The sequence below is a fragment of the Lepisosteus oculatus genome, chromosome 14, assembly GCF_040954835.1.
Source record: "Lepisosteus oculatus isolate fLepOcu1 chromosome 14, fLepOcu1.hap2, whole genome shotgun sequence".
NCBI classification, from domain to species: Eukaryota; Metazoa; Chordata; class Actinopteri; order Semionotiformes; family Lepisosteidae; genus Lepisosteus; species Lepisosteus oculatus.
The window spans coordinates 5,694,947-5,715,105 of record NC_090709.1 but is presented as its reverse complement, the minus strand read 5'-3'; the positions used below and the strand labels follow the sequence as shown (position 1 = coordinate 5,715,105).

General features: G+C 41.4%; 1 protein-coding gene across 5 annotated transcripts; it reads left to right on the top strand.

Annotated features, from left to right (window-relative positions):
• The first annotated feature begins 17,430 nt into the window (after positions 1 to 17,430).
• Positions 17,431 to 19,859, top strand: LOC138242832 (zona pellucida sperm-binding protein 3-like). Of its 5 annotated transcripts, none has more exons than XM_069198404.1 (7): positions 18,354 to 18,438; positions 18,587 to 18,714; positions 18,792 to 18,909; positions 19,108 to 19,208; positions 19,286 to 19,359; positions 19,527 to 19,688; positions 19,768 to 19,859. In XM_069198404.1, exons 2-7 carry the CDS (start codon positions 18,590 to 18,592, stop codon positions 19,773 to 19,775), a joined length of 588 nt encoding a protein of 195 aa, XP_069054505.1. In that variant the 5' UTR covers positions 18,354 to 18,438; positions 18,587 to 18,589; the 3' UTR covers positions 19,776 to 19,859. The 5 variants fall into 5 exon arrangements, with proteins under 5 accessions (XP_069054502.1, XP_069054500.1, XP_069054503.1 ...); XM_069198403.1 differs by having other exon boundaries at positions 18,572 to 18,714; XM_069198401.1 differs by lacking the exons at positions 18,792 to 18,909; positions 19,108 to 19,208; positions 19,286 to 19,359; positions 19,527 to 19,688; positions 19,768 to 19,859 and adding exons at positions 17,431 to 18,060; positions 18,162 to 18,277 and having other exon boundaries at positions 18,587 to 18,663.
• The last annotated feature ends 300 nt before the right edge of the window (positions 19,860 to 20,159 follow it).

Sequence of the window (20,159 nt, the reverse complement as noted above, 5' to 3'; positions counted from 1 at the left end):
GCTGACAGGCTCTGTTGCAGCCTCTGTTCCAGCGGTTGTCCAATGGGCGTTGTCCCGGCGTCCTCTGGCTACCGGCCAACCAGTAGAGGTGCAGCTCGGAGTAGGATGGGCGGAGGAATCTGATTGCGGCGCGCAGGGCAGTCGTTGCTCCGAGGGGATCTACCAGCAGTCCGGCTGGCTAGTAGACAGTCTCTATGCACAGAGTGTGACCCTGAGTCCTCACAAGCCACTCTTTTGCCCGGGAAGAAGCTGGTTCATTCCCGGACCAGCGCTGCTTCTGAATAAGCTATTCAGGTTGTCGACGAGGGTCCAACTGTAGGCTGCTGTTGATCAAGCAGAGTTTTCACGTTGGTAGAATTCTGAGTACGTACGGGATCCTCGGCTTCACGCTTATAACAAAGTCCAAGTCCCAGTGCAGACAACAGCATTGTCAAGTGATTGTCTCTGAGGATGCACGAAAATTGCCAAGGAGAGCCCCGATCTGAGCTTGCGCTCCCTTTTTGACCAAGACACAGATGTGTGCTGATTGGTTGAGAGTTTGGCGGGCATTGGAGACCCACGTGGTGTTACCACGCCCTGCCAATCCCTGATTGGTTGATCAAGGTGAGATATGAGTCACTTACTCCTGATACTTAGGAATGCAGTCCAGATGTCCATTCGGCACTCTCTAGACAGATAGGCGCCAATGGATGACCATTGATCATGAAAGCCAGGCTTAGCTAAGTGCATCTCCGTTTGGGAGCTGTCCCTTATCAAAAGAAAACATCTTAAATCAGCCTGCATGGAGAGGGAGAGTGAGACGGGGCCTCATTTAGGAAAGCACAGCAACGCTTAATTCTGTCTTATTAACAAGCATTGCCGCTACAGCTTTAAAGTTATTTGGCGAGCTTGGACCTCTGAGAAGGAGTCTGAATCCATCAAGAAGACAGGAATTCTAATATCGCACTGCCGTCTTGTGTACAAAATATTTGTTCAGCTCTAACGTCTGTGTGCGTTGACAAGGCATCTCAAAAGGACGTATTAAATAAGAAAATGATCCTTTCTGTTACCATTCCTGTGGTTGGAGCGTTGTTTCACCCTTTTACGTTCTACAATATTTACAGACAAGGTTTTATCACTGGAGTTGTACAGAACAAATGTGCATCAGTCCATGAAAATCATCAGTACTGCTGTTGTTCTTTGCATAGTTTAATCAAGAGCACTTAAAAGATGCAAAAGATGGATTGTGTTCTGTGAGCACCTGCACATCTCTAAGTCACTTCCACAGCCTCTTATGTCAGGGGTGTAGCTCAGTGGTAGAGTGCATGCTCTGCATGTATGCGGTCCCAGATTCAATCCCTGGCATCTTCAAGTTCTTTATGTTACTGTGCTCACATCGCACTCTTCTGTTGAGTGAGAACTCTTTGCTCGTGTTCATACAGAGCCAGGTTTACACAATTAAACTCGAAGTGCTACAGTGTTCTCTGCAGTTTTAAATGTACCTCCAAAGCATTTAGTTCTGTTAACTACCAAAGAATGTGAACTAATTTAATGTCACATTCAGGAAATCCAGAGAACGTCTTCACACTTGTCGTGGCTGTTGCAGAAAAACCTCACCCGGGATGTTGAATCTCACCCGGGATTTCCTGAGAGATCATTCACCGAGCGAGTCCTCCCTCTGGATTCCGCACTGAGCTGAAAGCTGCGCGAATTCCTCACTGCGTGTCCTGTACTGTGTAGTACAGTGACAAGAATGCCTTGAGTTCTTTTCCGTATGTGAAGGAAAATGCAAAAGAGCATGAAAAGTATTGATGGAATAAAATATCCATGGTACAACTCGAGAAAGAACTGACGGACAAAACAATGCCATTTGATGATTACAAGAGAAACACAACCGTCTGAATATGGGCTTGGATCCTGAACGCTTGTGTTAAAAGACAAAGCAAATGATATAACCTGTAAATGTCTTCATGTCTTACAGTTTATGAAATAACACAATTTCTTCCTTTGTTAATAATTTCTTACTATTGATAGATGCTTTTTTTCATTTTAACAGAATCACAATTACAGAAATTTGGGGTTAAACTGTTATTCACATATTCTAACGAAGAGAAACGTTAGTGTCTTCCAGTGTGTGAGCCCATTTCTCAAATAAGAAAAAAATAAGTTATATAAATTGAATTATTCTGTTTGTAGGCTTGCATAGTCTTATTCATATTTCAGTTAAACCTTTTCTTCTGTAGTAATTTCATTTGATATTGTATTAGTCCTGATTTACAATTTTTGGACATGGTTCATCTTAAATCATTTGTATTTAGTTTCAGTTTTGGAAAATCGTGCCCAGAAGCTACTAAAACTGGTAATGTTTGCATAATGTGTAATGCAATAGTAGCATTTTGGGTGGGAAAACAAAAGGTATTTCTTGGTATGAATCCTAACACTTCATAAGCGGTGTTCGAGGATTTCTCGCTTCAGATAAAGCTGTCACTACATCATAGATTTTTACTCAATCAATATCAGCAGTGTAATCGCTACCGAACGCTAAATATAGATCCTGGCAATACTTCGTGAGATCTTCGTAAGAAAATCCAAAATACTAAGGAAGCAATCAATTTATACATTTTGATCATTGATATTGAGGAATAATATTATACAAATTGTGGTTTTCTGTTAATTGCCAATTTTATTGTAACTACATCTTCGTTTACAGATGTCTTGCATGTATCACAAGGTATAATAGTCGCCGTGTGTCCTCAGCTAAAATGTTTTAAAAAGTACAACAAAAGTACAATATGCTTAACAACATTTATGGTTATATCTATATTAAAATGAAGGTAAATATACCAAGATATTAAAAACAATTGTACAGTCCTAATCTCATAATGCTTGTGAAGTTTTCCAATAAATCTGAACTGTAATTTTGAAATATTATTGCTGAGAATGGAAAGAGAATACAAAGATCAAAATCAACGAGTGAAAATACGAAAGTAGTTCATTAAACTGAGTTTCTTCCCTGAAATGATTTGATTTGCTTGCAAAGTACTGAGCAACTTTGAAAGGATCGCGGGAATCAAATATACAGATGGGTTCAGAGTGTGCTTTCCAACTTTTGTTTAACATTTGTCTTTGATAGGGCAGAGTCGTCTTCACAATCTGGGTTACATAAACAGGAGTGACGTCAGTACAAAACAGCTTTCCTTCTTGGGGAACAACAGTTGTGTTCCATATTTCTAACTATTTTGGTTTCTGTGGTTATAGCTGTGACCTTGTGGCGCAAATGTAGCATGCCTGACTCCACATCAGAAGGCTGTGTGTTCAAATTATGTCGAGGTCTGCTTTTAGTTTTTCAGGTTCTGCTCGTCCTGAACACGGAATTCACACCATGTAGTTGAGTTCTATCTGTACACCACATAGATAATCTAAACAACATAGAGCCCTACCGGACATACAGTTAGGATCTCACTCAGCGAATACCCTTGAACACAAGAGAGAAGGCACAGTTCACATCTGCGAAACATCACATCCGTCTTTAGAGACAGCTACATCAGAGAATGGAATCCCGGAAGTTTCAAATAACTTCTTTTAATACAGGTTCAAGCAAACCTGAAAGTTAGGGAGTTTCTGGACACTTTTGTTTTATTAAAAAGTGTCTGAAGCCTGAAAATGTAATTTGAAAAAAAAACGCTATTGGACATTAGCAGGTACTTTTTGTAACAATTTGCTATTTCATGCTGGAAAACAGAGGAAACAGACCCAATGTTTGCTTTCAGGTGCGGTTCATTACATAATAGACATCTATTACTGAGGAGCTTGAATAAAATTTACACAAGCAAGGTAGAAGTCGAACCTACAATCTTATGATCCAAAATCAGATGTGTTATTTATTAAACTGCTGGTATTTCACATAACCTGAATTCCCCCATAGTGTGCTCAGCGTCGCTACTAGTAATATAACGCCCTGTCTAAAATTTCAAAGTGAGAAACATGTGTTTTCTGATTTTTTATGAGTTTTAAAATATAATCTCTTTAAATCAGACAAAGGGTTTATGTTTCGCACTGAAATTCCAATTGATTGAGAGTTCAAAGAAAGACTGTTTTCTTCCACAACACCGTATATTTATCACATCCACCAGACTCTCCAACTTCTCCAGACCTTGCTGGGTGAGCATTTGCTCCTATAAATCAGGTCACGTATCATGTTAAATCACTTCTTCTCAACACAACATTTCCCGGTCCACATTTTCTCTATGAAAAAAAGACATTTTTCCCTTGCACGATTTCTCATTTTTTATCAAAGCGTACAGAAATAAAAAAGAAGAAGAAATAGTGTTGCAAAAGAACTCTGTTGCCCTTGGGAGATGTCAAACGCATTGGACATGAAAAATGCCAGATAAAAGCCAATTCTCTTAGTTTCTCGTTGTCGGGGCTGCTACTGTATGTAAAAGAGGCCATTTGCTCTGAGAGCAGGTTCAGCGCTTTCTGAATGCAGATGTCTCAGAGCGATGTGTCCAAGTGGCTGTAAAAGGGGTTGGATGTCATGTCACCGTAGCTTAGTTGGTTAAAGTGCCTCTTTATTAAACAAAAGAACTGCGGTTTGAATCCCAGCTGTGTATTTCTTCCTATCTTGTAGTACAGAACGTACCATTTTGGGCACTCACAAAGGGCTTGATTTCGTTAAATGCATGTGTTCATTTCCTTTCTGGAAAACTTGTTTTTGATTAAATTCACACAGCTTGCGAAACATGAAATTCAGTTCTTGGTTATCAGTGCAGAAGAAATATTACCGGCCGGCAAAAAGAACGGTAAGAGATTTTTTTGGGGGGATTTGAGAAAATTCTCCACCAGTCAGTGTTTGTGGCCCGATCGGTTAGTGCATTTGGTTGTTATCCAGAAGGTTGGTGGTTCAAGTCCAACCAGGGACGGGGTTCTTTTGCGATGTAAACATTGTTTTCGCATAGGTCGATTGGATTTTTGAGCTAAACCATAGCTATTTTAATATTTGTAGGAAATGCGACTGTTCAACACGTGTCAAAAATGTCCAATAATGCCCAACATTGCAACTCCCCAGAAAACCATATTCACCCAAGAAAAATGATCGTTGAATCGTCATTTATACTCCCGTCACATCCTCTGCTGAAATATTTTAAAAATACAATGCAGATTTGTTTGAGAACTTGACAAGCATTGTTTTGTTAGCACTGTGCAGTTGGATTTTAATATTTTGACATATTTACCTTAATTTTAAACTGTAAATACTGTACAATCTATTGTAATTGTGTTGTAATATTAAAATATGTTAGCTGAGGATGCAAAGGGGTGAAAGGGAAAGGTCAGAGGGTACAGTAACAACAAGGTTAGGATTGGTGGAGGTGTTGATGGTTTTTCTCTGAGTTGGGAGTTGAGAGATCTGATGAGGTTAGTTATAAAAGGAAGTTGATGTGGAGCTGTTAGCTGTAAGAATTCCTTAATGTCTTTGATGTTGTCATCAAAGATAAACTGCAGTCAGCAAAGCTAAAAAGAAATGTATCTTTGCATACTGCCCTGTCTTTCTAACACCTGAAGAAGGCTCCACGGCCAACACGTTGTGTTTCCTTTCTTCTCTTTTCAGCATGGAATAACCTTTTACTTGTTCCTTTGCAGCCTACGCATGCTGACGCAGCTACTCACCTGATATTTAACATTCCTATAATCACAAATATGAATGTCCACTGTGGGTATTTTTTCCATGGTTATTTATTCTGTCATTGAAGCATATTTTATGTCATACCGAAGTGTCATAATCACTGAATTTTATTTTTTTATTTAGAAAGTAAGAAAATGATAAATCACTATGAATTGCATTTAGCCTGTTCTGATCTAGATTTTCTATATACTTTAACATGCCATGTTCACAATGTCACAACTGAAATGCAACAGGAACATTGAGATGTTTTGGTAATGAGGAAGGAGGGACATGCCATGTTCACAGGGTCATATTTAAAAAAAAATGGCACAGTAAAATTTCCTAAAGTTCAGAATTTTGATAGTCTGTTCAATTGTCTCTCACACCTCAATGTCAGACTTTTTAGATATTTTTTATAACCAGGGGGTAGGTTTATAGCAAGAAGCAGAAAGTGCCATCACCCGTTGCTCATCCTCGGTTAACCATATATTCTCATATGCCATGTTCTAAATGTCCCATTTATATTAAAAAGTTCTTGTAGAATGCAAGATTTTAAGACTTTTTATGATCAGAAGGTAAGGTCGTGGTAAATATGCAGAAAGTGCCTGTGAACTTATGTTTTGCCTTTGTCTTATTTAATTATTGTGTTTGTGTTATTGTGAGTTTTGAAAATTGGTTTACAATTTTCTGAAATGTGTTTCACACAAAAATTCTATTTGGATATTCACTACTTACATATTCCCCTTTGCTGAGGATAAATACAGTAATCCATCCCGATTAGTACTTTTAAAAATTACTGTAAAGAGCCATCTACAGGTGAAAGGCGGCATAACATCACAGCAGCAGCATTTAAGGCAGAAGAAGCTGGCGAATAAGAAGCCAGATTCAGCTTCGTTAATGCAATACCATTGGGTGAGGTGGAAAAATATTTCTTGCTCTGAATCCTAACATTTGTATAGGAGGTGTTCTAGTACTTCTTGCCTCAGATAAAACTACCAATACACTTATTTCTACTCCATCAATAGCAGCAGTGTTATCGGTACTGAGTCCTAAATGTACAGATGCAGCCATTCAAAATGGGTGAGGTATTTCGCGGCATACCCCGGTGGGCGTGTCGCGGTATCACGCGGTTTCACGCAGTTCACGTGTGTCACGTGACTTACTATCCGGCGTCACCTTGTAAAACCGCCAGGGGGAGCTTAACCTCTCATGTACAGCATTTGAGCCTTTAATTTTGAACTGTGTATTACAGCATGTTAATCATCAGTCATTAAAATGTTGGTATATTTTATGAAAGCAAGATTGCTCAGTTGGACAAAAGTACACAACCTACCTTTATCAGAAATATTTATGCATCAAAGCCTTTACTGAAGATATTACTAATAGTATTAATAATGGATGACTTTGGACAAGCTGTATACTCAAAGTATAATTTCTTTAGCACATTTGTACAAGCACTTGGAATCTGTACAAGCCATACTTTGTCAGGCATTTTGTTTTACTTCAACGGGCATAAAAACTTCCTTGCTTTTAACAGGGCGTTTCATAATTTCTAGCTACGAAAATGATTTAAAATGCGACACCTATCATTCAACTAGAGCTTAAAATATCACAAGGAAAAATACACTCCGGTATTCCATTTCTCCCTAAACATTGTAAGCTTCGAAGTCTTTAACTAACGTGATACCGGAGTCAACAAGCATACTTTTAGAATTTGATTAAAAGGGAATATAATATGGAATTGCGTATCTAAAGAATTTAATAACGGTATGATTATATCCGTGTACTGCAACAGGGCTGTGTAGGGCTGTTTCGCCTGCCTGATCATTGTGTTTACAAACATTGCGAGCTGTCTTGTAGTCTACTGGTCTAGGTGCGTGACTACCAACTGGTAGGTTGTGTGTTCGAATCCAGCTGGTGCTGGACTTTTCTTTTAACAAACATTTCTTCGAAAAAATAGGTAAGCGATATTATGGACAATCAATTGACTTTTATATTTCAAAATATCGCAACATTATCGATATTTGCGATATTTTGAACATATCTTCCCTTCTGACAGCGGTTCCTGCTTGTGTGTGTGTGTGCAACAGTAAATTTTTATAGAGAAATGGAGGCTGGACAGTATGCGTTACAATATAAACATTTATATTGATTTAAATCGTGTTTTGATTTAAATCGCAAACGCGTGTTTAATTATGTGTTTTTTAATCATAATCAGGCTAATGCATTTCTACATTTTCTGTATGAACCAGCTTAGAGGTTCATACAGAAAGACAGCTTGTGTTTAAATTGAGTGTAAGGTAATTTATGCTTCTAAAGTCATGGTCAGTATTATTGTACTGTGTCACATTATTTTATAGCGTTTTTATTGCGTTATTAAATCCGGTGGCGCTGTGTTAGTTTCCTGACTCACATTATTTAAACTGCGACACTGATCATTCATCTCTAAATAAACTTTATTTTATATAGCGTTTTAAGCGAATAGGTAATTAGATTGCTCATAAACCTAATCGCTTTTTCTACATAAACACAGCGTGATTGCTCTCTGAAAATGCTTTTCCTTTATTTTTAAAGTAGGCTCAGATTTCAACTATAGATCGTATTATTATAAACTTTCTTGGAAAAATGTATTTTATGTAAACCATGTTTGCTATTAATTCATTTAGGGCTAAAATACGTTCATTGTCTTCCAATCGAGTCGAGTTGACATTGGAAGCCTGCCACACCCAGACTGTTAAACCAACGCATTAGCACGTCAAAGCCCATTGAGCCAGTATTGGCTTTAGTATTCCCCCCCTTCTCCCCTCAATTCAATTCAATTCAAGGTGTTTTATTTGCATGACAGATGGGTACAAGCAGTGTTGGGTATGTATATTGTAATGCTTACGGCAGACAGGCACTGTGTAGGAGCCGACGCACCAGAGCAGCGCACTGAGGGAGCGTCTGTATTTATAACTTAGTTTTTAAAATTAGTCAAGCAATACGAAGCATCTCCTTTTACTTAGTGCCTGAGCATACTGCAACGCGTGTGAGCCCATAAACGATATTAATTTTGGAACTTAAACATACAGTATATGGCTGGTCTCGGTACTTTAAAGAAAACATACACACCAGTATTCCATTTCTCCCTAAACATTTTAAGCATCGAAGTCTTTAACTAACGCGATACCGGAGTCAACAAGCATACTTTTAGAATTTGATTAAAAGGGAATATAATATGGAATCACGTATCTCAAGAATTTAAAGACCAGACAATCGCAAACTCGTTTTCAATAAAATTATTTTATTCATTCAACAGTTTGTGAGAGGGACATCCAGCAGGGAGAGACACACACACCGGTTTTCATTGACAAAATTGTTTTTTTTTCAATTCCTCTTGTCTAACAGGAATGTTTTGTTTGTGGACAGACTGTTAGACAAGAGGAAAAGACCGCCTCCTCCTACGAAGCATTTCGTTGATCCGATCACGAATTCTTTTCCAGTCGTACGCAGCAAGGGTTGAGAATCTCCGATTCACCATCGTACTAATGGTTTCCCGGAGATTGCAAGGCAAGGCACTTTTGCCTCTGGACCCATCGAAATTTACAGACGTGGTCCACCCCCAGTAAATTTCAAAAGTCACAAGATTTCGAAACACGAGGGCGGTGTAGCGGTCGGCTCTTGCTTTCCCGTCTATGCCGATGCACTGCAAGTACAACCCCCCCTCCATCTCCTGGGTGATGGGTAGCAGTTGGACATCTGGGAGAATTATTCGTCCCACTGGCATCTGTGAATTCCGCTGTGCTTCCTGGGGGGAGATAGCAGGCGGGGACAGCATCAACAGATTCCTGCGCGGTGGTGAACTGAGAGGCCGGGATGGAGTGTCCTGAGGCGGTGTGTGCTCTGCGGGGGGCAGAGCTTCCGTCAGGCATTGCAGCCTGCGCGGCGGGGAGAGGCACTTTTCGGGAGACAGCTGCTCAACTGTTTGATTGCTGGAACTCTACCCTCCCAATCCTCCCCAGTAATGCATCGTAATGCTCCCGCTGCTGCCGAAATGTCTCCATACAGGTGCTGCTTCTACAGGTTGGCACCCTGGCCAGTGGCCGAGAGCAGAGACCCACGGCCTGTGGCAAAATAACATAATTCATGTAAGAAATAAAGTCACACAGTAGTATTCATCAGTCGCGGAACAGAAGTCAAAATAAACTTTTCTTTTTTTCCGTCTTACCGCTTTCTTTTTTACTGTCCTGGTGGTAGATCGTTTCGCCCGTGCGGTGTTTTCTTGAAGAACAGGCTACGAAGAAATAATTATAATTGAATTTAAAATTCAAAACGGCAATAATACCTTGTAATATGCGCTGTAATCGCGTATTTCAGATGAAGTCTGCTGTATTTACTTACCCTTCGCTCTTTGGAAGCTGGGGCGGCAGAAGCACCCCGTCTCTTCCCGTAAAACGCCTTGGTCTCCATACTGTACTATGGTCGCTGTAGTGCAGGTTCGCAGTTTTTTTTTTTGTGATGGGAGCTCACCCAATCCCTTGGTGTCTTTTATGCGTCACACATACTGTATTTCAGCGGCATATATTTCATGGATATTATGGAATATAATGGATGGATATCTTAGTTATCTTTCTAGTTCACAGGTTTGCATGCATAATTTAATTTTGAAAGCCACTGAGACATCAGGTACTACTGTTGTATTTATGAAAAAGAAACAAAACAAAAAACATATTAACAACTGTGCCATCCTACTCCTTAGTTAATACATTTTATTATTATACATTTTATTATTCAGAAACAGTTAACATTGTTAGCAAAATATTTTGAATTATATTTAACCCTATTTTTTCTTTAGTTTTGTATTTAACTTATTATATGATAGTCAGACTTAATGTATATTTGAACAATGAAAATATATTTTTACAAGATTACACATTAAGCACTTAAAATTAATATGGTTAATAATAGTAAACTGTAACATGCTGTAACAAGATCGGTTAAACTGCGAAGAAAATGCTTTCAGAGAAAATGTTTCAGGTGTGAAGAACATAGATCTCCAATGCAATTTCAACCAAACCTGTTCCCACACACCCTGCCCCCACTACCATTAGAATATACACAAACATTTTAGCGTTTCATTCTGAGCAGAAGACCCTCACACCTGAAGAGTGCTGGCTGTGACGAATTAAACCGGTTTTACAGGTTTCAATCACAGACCATGTGACATGGGACTCAGTAAAGTAACACACAGCGCCACTGGATTTGATAATACCTAACCAAAATCCGCAATATGGAAACAGAACCTGTGTAATTGTTGATAGATGATGTACTCGTAACATTTTTTCAAGACGAACTACAACATTTAAAAAATGACTTGTATGTACTTGATATCTCTAATCAATCCACGGGTCCCAGCACAAAACAAAACTAAAACGCATACCGTTTCGCGCTTCTTATTAGTTGCTCAAAAGTAATTTGACCGTATGAAATGCATAATATAAACCTAGAAACATATACGTGAGCAGTACTTAAGCACTGTAGTATCGGTGTTAAGACATACCTCTCAAATACTGTAAATCAAGTTAAAAATATCTCAAGACCGATTCTGGTCGTAATGAAACCATGTTTCGTGTATGTTTTCTTTTTCATCTTGAAATAACTCATTTCTAAATACCTTTTTCACTGTTAACATCTTGTAGCAACTTTGCGACAAAATATACACTCTGACAGTTCATCCTGCTACCAACATTAAATAAAACAAATCTTAAGATTTCTATATTTATGTCTTTATTTAGTGGTTTCATTCGAAGCTTACAATGTTTAGGGAGAAATGGAATACTGGTGTGTATTTTTTTCTTTAAAGTACCAAGACCAGCCATATACTGTATGTTTATGTTAAGATTTCCCTTCAGTGGTAAAATTAGATATGAATATTCAATACTTAAACGGGCACAGTTAAGACATTAAATATACATATACATATTGTATACAGTACAGTTTGCATACGGTAATATGTTTATGTTACGAGATTAAAAAATAAATAAATAAAACTGAAAGGTCCAGCACCAGCTGGATTCGAACACACAACCTGCCAGTTGGTAGTCACGCACCTAGACCAGTAGGCTACGAGACAGCTTGCATAAAGAGGCAGGCGAAACAGCCCTACACAGCCCTGCCGCAGTACATACCGTTATTAAATTCTTGAGATACGCGATTCCATATTATATTCCCTTTTAATCAAATTCTAAAAGTATGCTTGTTGACTCCGGTATCACGTTAGTTAAAGACTTCGAAGCTTACAATGTTTAGGGAGAAATGGAATACTGGTGTGTATTTTTTTCTTTTCATGATAGGTGTCGCATTTTAAATCATTTTCGTAGTTAGAAATTATGAAACGCCCTGTTAAAAGCAAGGAAGTTTTTATGCCCGTTGAAGTAAAACAAAATGCCTGACAAAGTATGGCTTGGACAGATTCCAAGTGCTTGTACAAATGTGCTAAAGAAATTATACTTTGAGTATACAGCTTGTCCAAAGTCATCCATTATTAATACTATTAGTAATATCTTCAGTAAAGGCTTTGATGCATAAATATTTCTGATAAAGGTAGGTTGTGTACTTTTGTCCAACTGAGCAATCTTGCTTTCATAAAATATACCAACATTTTAATGACTGATGATTAACATGCTGTAATACACAGTTCAAAATTAAAGGCTCAAATGATGTACATGAGAGGTTAAGCTCCCCCTGGCGGTTTTACAAGGCGACGCCAGTTAGTTAGTCACGTGACACACGTGAACCGCGTGATACCCCGGTGGGTGTGTCGCGGTATGCCGCGAAATACCTCACCCATTTTGAATGGCTGCATCTGTATAAGAACATTATTCAAGATGCAACATGGCCCAGAATCGTGCATCGGGACAAGGATTAACATCAATTGAAAGTACTCCCAAATAAAAGATTTGACCGAAAAATTGAAAGAGTAGGCAAGTATTAAAACAACGCCATAAGTGCTCGATTTCCAGTCGCTTTTCCGGTTCAGGCTTTGTAAAATGACATGATCAGTGGAGTCATGCCGTGGTTGTGAGTTCAAGCCTCACCTGGAGCATCCCGGTATTCTGTCTTGACAGGTAAACAGTGTTTTGTGTTATTTGCTAAATGGAGAGAGGATTCTGTGTTAATTGTGCTCCTCCTGGGAGAGGTCAAGATGAGAAGTTCACGAGGCTGGTGGTAAATATCCTGTCCAGGAATATCGGGGGTCAGATCTATAGATGCAGTAAATACATCAGTGGAGACGGTGTGTCTGCTCTCTGTGAGAGAGCCGGGCGGGAAGAATAATCTGTGGTCTGGGAAGAAGAGACCCTCGTTGGGAGAGCGGCGCTCCTCACAGGAGAGAATGAAAAAAAAATCTTTTTCAGGGACGCTGATTGTTCTCTTTGGGGGAATTAAAAGCACTTGAGGTGAGTGACCTCGAGGCGCAACGGTAGTGCGTCTGACTCCAGATCAGAAGGTTGCGTGTTCAAATCATGTCGAGGTCAGCTGAGGAGTTTGCAGGTGCTGCTGGTGTCGAACCCAGAAATTACACCATGCAGTCGGGTTTTATCTGTACACCACAGAGGTAATCTGAACGAAGTAACAGCGCAGTACAGAACACCCAGTCAGGAGCTTATGCAGCGAATCATCATGAACATGACAAGAGAAAAGGCACACTGCACATCCGTGAAACATCACGTCCGACTTTAGAGACAGTGACATCAGAGAATGGAAGTTTCAAACCGCTTTTCTGTTACAGGTTCAAGGAAACCTGAAAGTTAGGGAATGTTTGGTCACTTTTGTATGAAAAAGTGTCTAAAGCCTGTAATTATAATGTGCCCTTCTTTTAATTGTGGTTGAAATCCACTCCCATGTACCAAGACCTTACAGTATATTCATGTTTACTTAAATGACTAACGCCATTGGACATTAGTTGGTGTTTTTTTTTTTGTAACGATTTGCTATTTCATGCAGGAAAGAAAGGAACCCAGACCCAACGTTTGCTTTCAGGTGCGGTTCATTTACATAACGGACATCTATTTCTGAGGAGCCTGATTTAAATCACACAACCCCGGTAGAAGTCGAATCGACAATTTATAAACCGAAATCAGACGCGTTATTCATTAAACGACTAGCCCTTCACGTAAATGAATTGCACCATGGTGAGTTCAGCGCCGCCCCTAGTAATACCCCACCCCCATCTTAAATTTCTACGTGAGAAACGTGTTTTCTACATTTTTATCATTTTTTAAAAATCATCACTTTTAAGCAGACAAAGCCTTTATGTTTCGATCTGAATTTCTAATTGATTTAGAATTCCAAGAAAAAAGCGTTTTGTTCCACAACGGCATGAAATGATCACGTCTTTGACTCTACTTCTCTTTTGTAGTAAAGCAGACCTTGCTGAGTGAGTATTTGCTCTGGTAAATTAGGTCACAGATCATGTTAACTCACTTCTGCTAAACACAACATTGTCGGATTGTTTCGATGTAAATATAATCTTTGCTAAAAGCCCTCTTGAACTTTGCAGGAAATGTGCGTGTTTTAAACCATTTTCACGTATGAAATTTTATCTTCAGCTGGCCGTAGTTAGAATGCCTTATACACCCGTTGTGTATCCTTAGCAAAAATATTTTAAAATTATAACAAGTTGTTGGAGAACTTGACAATCCTTGACAATCATTATTAAATGAGCACAGTACAATTACAAATGTACATTGATATTTTTGTTATATGTACTTTAATTTTAAAATATATAAACATAATTGTGCTGATATGGATGTTCATTTGAAGGATTTGAGGAATCTATAAAGGATGTCAGAACAACCAAAGAAACATTTGGGCATCTGCATATTTATAAAGATTAAAGAGCACCGTAATTGTGAAGTTTGCACACACGAGAAGAAATCAGTTTCAATGCACGTCATTAAACTGATGGTGTGCATAAAAGGTGTATAGCAGAGGATGGCTTTGCTCCATCGATCTTTGGGTTATGGACCCGGCACGCTTCTGCTGCGCCACTCAGCTATGTTTAACACAACTGCTTTTGCACCTGAGATGAAAAGTTTCAACGGTAAACGCAGACGTCACTGAGCACTTGGTCTTTTGTAGTACAAATCATCACACGCTGCTCTACATGGGCGTGTCTTCAAGATCGTTGAGAACCAAAGCTTCTGCCTTCCTGGCTACTGATTCTTTCTTCGTTAATTCCCAAATCTTCAATGAGAATCGGTGAAACGAAAACCAAACACATGTACACACTCGCGTCCTAGCCTGAAAGAAAAATGATGGAAGCGTTTGAGAAACAACAAGAGTAGTCTGAACAGCTCCAGCCTATCAACTGCTCTACAAAGTGATCGCTATCTCCACACCCAGTTTATAACACTGAAAATGATTCAGGAAGCCCAGCAAAGTTCTAAAAACAGCGGTTGAAAATCGTCTAGATACAAAAAATGACAATTTCTCAAAAGTAAAATCTTCAGCTTTTAAATATTGTCATCCATATATTTTCGTTTTTCTGTTTTTTACATAACACGATTTCGAGAAATAGAGTGTCTTGTAATGAAGGCTGCATTCGAAAATGTGTATCTAAATTAAAATCGAGTTTATTACTTCTGCGTGTTTCAGCTTTCTTAGCGCTTGGGTCTCGATTCAAATATTGCAATGAAAGCAACAGGGGAGTAAGTTTTCCTTTTCTAAATCAAAGGTGATCTGCTCACAAGGAAGTATAAAAACTTCAGCGTTTACTTTTTGAAGACCGCAAATTGTCGAAACAATATTGCTTCATAAGCTAATAAGTAACGTTTCTGAGCATGCAATGTATTACTAATGCTGTTATTAATAAAAAAAGCTTAAATTCAATTAATGGAATTTGGACGGCTCAAAGTAGTCTTTTCCTTGTACAACTTTACTTGCCCGCTGAGTAGAGTTTAAAGCAACGGCAGCAGAAGTAGCAGTAATAGCAACAACGTGGTTAGAGTGTCACAATACACTCTATGAAAGAATTGCGGCTTCAGATCGTTTTGTTCTGTTGAAGCTGCCTACAGGCTCCGATTTGCTGACATTGGCTGTGATCTTTTTCATGAAATTCTTCACATATTTGAAATATTTAATTCGGGTTCGCCTAATACACGGTGCAAACAGTACCTGCAGCAGAATGCTGTGGCACATGAAGTCGTTTTGTTTATCGGTTGTAAGGATTGAGGAGCGTACTACAAATCGAGGAAGCGAAAAGAAAATTAAACAGGAGTCACTTTTTGGATTGCTAATCCATTGTGCTCTGCTCGTCTAGGTTCAAATCCCATCCTTGTCATGGTTAAGGCCTGAGACGTGTGTGTTTTTTCTAAACGGTGTTTGCATTTGTTTCCTCTTTACTCCTGTAAACTCAGGATTTTTTTTCCTTGGTGGCAACAATACGCTTCTGTAAATGGTAGACTCTGCTTTCAAATTAGCTGCACCAGGCATTCGGATACAGAAAAACACAGGGATTTAAAATTCAGGAATATGAATGGCCAATGGCTTCTGTTCTGATATGATTGTACGAGAAGCAGGAGGAATCTCTTCTCTCCTATGGAGCATGAGCTGAACCAGGAGTGAGACATTTCGTATGCTCGTGCATATGTTAACACATGACCTACATCGTAAAACTAAATTAAAAACTAACATTAAGTTGTCAAAGACATTCATTTATATACAAACAATTGACAGACATAGTAATGATTCTACATTAACTTGTCCTGCACTGATCAGACTAATTGAAATGTATGAAAGCCCGTTTCCGCCAGAGAGTTACAAAAAAACGCGCTATGGTATCGCAGAATTCCGACTAAGTAACTCAGAATTGCGACTTAGTAACTCACAACTCCGACTTTATATCTCACATTTGCAACTTCGAAATAGCCCATATTTCATTGTCTGTCCTTTTGTTATTGTAACGGATTCGGGTTCTAGCTAGCAAGACCTGGGTTTGAGCCACTACAGTGAGGCACGAAGTAGGGTGGGAGCGGCGAGGGCACAAGCCGTAGAACCCGAATCCGTTACAATAACAAAAGGACAGACAATGAAATATGGGCTATTTCGAAGTCGCAAATGTGAGAGATAAAGTCAAAATTCTGAGTTTTTAGGTCGCAATTCTATGATTCTAAGTCACAATTCTGAGATACCATAGTGCGTTTTTTTTACTCCCTGGCGGAAACGGGCTTCCATAGGTTCTCAGTGCTGCGAAGCAAAAGCAATCTCTGGAAAATCAGACAAATTATTATCAGATCATGTCAAAAGCTGATCAGTATTTCTTTACTGGGAAGCAAAGAAATGCTTGTATTACACATTTTAATATGATATGCAATTACACATGAAAAATAGTAAAATTATTTTCATTGCTGTACGTGTTGATAGAACAGCCCCCTCGATAAAAGAAAGTGTGGACGGACGTGTCGCATGTTCCGTACTCTGTCTGACAGCGAGTTTAACACACTTTCCTCGGAAATTAGAAACTAATTGAACAATAAATTAATCTGAGCAAATTTTACACGTGTGGGTGATTTAATTCTGTCGAAATTGCGTGGAACTCCTCCGCTGAGGTCAGATACACACGGGAAAATGTTCAGGCGGCTTCACGGAGTCCCGCCTCAGACTGGAATCAGGTTCTAATTAGACGCTGAGAACAATCCGGGTCTCTGTATGTAATTGATTGTGTTGATTGAGCGGTAGTGTGACCATGTGTGTGGTAGCATAGTCCTGCTAGTATAAAAACCTAGTCACGGCGTTCACACTTTATGCTCTCTTGCTTCAACATAGTTTTGTGGTTTATTTGTCTTACTTCTGTAGCAGTTTAGCGGGACGTCAATTTGGCAATGCGCTCGTTTCTCTTTGTGCTGTGCCTGTGCGCAGGAGCCAGGCGCCTTGCACTGATCTCCGCCGGGCCGGCTGGCTGGGACTCTCGGGAATTAGCGCTCCAGGCCGACCTCCCGGCTCCTGAAGACGCAGCCCAGTCGGAGGACTTGAGCCTGGCAGATGCGCCCTACGAAGACCTGTCTGCAAGCGAGAACGACTCGCAGTCCTTGGCTCCCGACTTTCGCCGCCTTCCCGTGTCCAGAGACGCGTACTCGCCCTACTTCGACAAGGAGAAGATGAAGCCCGAAGCCGGCAGCCGCCCCTTACCCGCCTACATCAAGAGCGTCCTGTTTCCTACCCAGCGAGGGCGGCTGCCGGCTCGCCCGGCCATCGGGGGCACCCGAGGAGTGGCTGTGTGGTGCGACTCCAGTAGGATGTACGTGAGGGTCAGTCGGCTCCTGTTCGGCTTCAGCTGTCGGCCATCGGAGGTGACCTTGGGCAACTGCAGCGTCAGCCGAACCACACGCAGTTACTTCTACTTCATCTACGGGCTTCACGAGTGCGGCACCCAGCGATCGGTAAGCGGGTCTTCATCTACAGGCAGTGTATCGATGTGAGCTGTAGGGCCAGTGTCGGGGTTGCCTTGCCTGTGAATATCCCTTCCTCTGTGACCCTGCAGGTTGTCCAGGGCCGCCTGGTGTACTCCAACACTCTCCGCTATGCTCCGCCCTCCTCCAGTGCACCTGTGCATCGCTTCATTCCCTTCTCTGTGCCGGTTAAGTGCTCCTACAACAGGTAGGCAGGGCTCTGCTGCTGCTGAGAAGCCGCTGGGAAAGTGTCCAGGAGCCCTTCATCCCCCTCTGTCATGCAGGTTCCACTACTCCTACAAGGTTGGAGAAGGACTTTCTTCAAGGACCTGAAGAACAAGCACAGCTTTGTGCTGCTCACCACCAACTGTAAGCTCCTTGAGCGAGTGGCTCATCCTGCCTGCAAGGGGTGCTGTGTGCAGGTGTAATTCTCTCTCTCTCTCTCTCTCTCTCTCTCTCTCTCTCTCTCTCTCTCTCTCTCTCTCTCTCTCTCTCTCTCGAGTACTTCCTGGGTCAGCCCATGTACTTCCAGGCCACTGCCTACTTTGCCACAGCGGAGCAGAGGCTGTACATCCACTCGTGTTACGTAACGGAGAAACCGGACCAGCACTGCCAGCCCCGTTTCCCTGTGATCGACAACTTGGGGTACGGCCCCTTCTGGGAGGAGAGGTGGGCAGGAGCCCCGAGAGCCTGCAGGGGTTCATCCTTGTCCTTGTCCCCAGGTGCATGGTGGACAGCAAGGCAGATGGCTGCCTGTCCAGGTTTGTCCCCTCCAAGCAGAGGGATGTGCTCCGCTTCACGATTGATGCCTTCCTCTTCCAGAAGAAGCTGTCCAGGAAGGTACTGCTCTCAAAGGCCGCTCAGCCTTCCTGCTCTACTGATCCATGGTCTGCTTTTCCATCCATGATCTAGATGTGAACCAGACTGTGGCAGCTGTAGTGCCTAGAGCTGCCAGCTTGCCTTCACTGATGGCAGAAGGTTCTTCTCTGTCCCTCTATTGCTCTTGATCCCTTAATGCTGTGACCTTCCCTCTTGTAGCATGAAGTGACTGAGCTGTACATGCACTGTGTCATGGCTGTGGCTCCTGCTAAAGCAACAGCAGGGACCAAGTCCTGCACCTACAACAGGGAGGCGAAGAGGTACTTCTGCAAGGAGCCTGCTGAGGGTGCTCTGGGACATGCCAGGTGGAGGCCTCACCTGTCCTCCTCTCCTCCAGGTGGGAGGAGCTGTATGGTGACCATGAGGTCTGTGCCTGCTGTGAGTCCAGGTGTGCTGGCAGCCGGAATGAAGGTGGGTCTGGTTCTCTATCCCTTGTGGATGCATCTCTGCCCAAGAGACAACCATGCTTGGACAACTGAGGAATGATCCTGTGCTGGACAAAGGGACTGTGTAGATGAGTAGACTGTGGGTCTCTGGGTGTAGCAGATCACTCAATCCTGGGTGTTGCTTGTCCACAGGTACCAGGAGCCTGGTGACCAGCAGTCGGGTGGCTGTGGCACCAGGAGAAGCTCCTCTGGATGTGGGAGCTTACTGGACTGAGGATGAGGAAGGAGACCCTCAGAGCTCCAGTGAGGATGTGGAGGGAGCAGAGGACTTTGGAGATGTTGGCCAGTGGACAGGTAGGGTCTGGCAGGAGGAGCTCCTGTAGGGGTGGGTGTCCTGCAGTGTAGCTGGATTGTTCTCCTTCTTCCTCCCCAGGTGCCTGAATGAAGGCTCCCGCCTGGCCCTTGTGACTCTCCTGCCTCCACTTGCCTTGTAATGGCAACATCTCAATAAAGCTGTGAAAGACCCTTCTGCCTGCCCTTGTTTCTTTATGGTTTATAGGTTTGAATGGGGTGGAGGAATTCAAGGGAAGTGAGACCCATTAATCAATGAAAGTATTTGTGGGGGGGGGTTCCCCTTTCAAGAATGCTTCCCGTATTGCTGCCAATGAGGACTGAAAATGTCTGGAGTAATAAAGCATTGTACTGGGGGAAGATGGCTGCATTATTCCTTGAGCAGGGCAGTGTGCCTTTTTTTACTGGAGGAGAGACAGAGGTGTTCAATATACTGGAAATCCTCCCATTTCCGAGAGGGGTAGTGCTTATGGA

Bases quoted from the DNA above. Each gene is read 5' to 3' on its own strand.
- LOC138242832 (XM_069198401.1), top strand. From the start codon at position 17,503: ATGCGCTCGTTTCTCTTTGTGCTGTGCCTGTGCGCAGGAGCCAGGCGC. The intron at 18,061-18,161 runs GTAAGCGGGTCT...GTGACCCTGCAG, and splicing joins AGTGCGGCACCCAGCGATCG to GTTGTCCAGGGCCGCCTGGT. The intron at 18,278-18,353 runs GTAGGCAGGGCT...TCTGTCATGCAG, and splicing joins GTTAAGTGCTCCTACAACAG to GTTCCACTACTCCTACAAGG.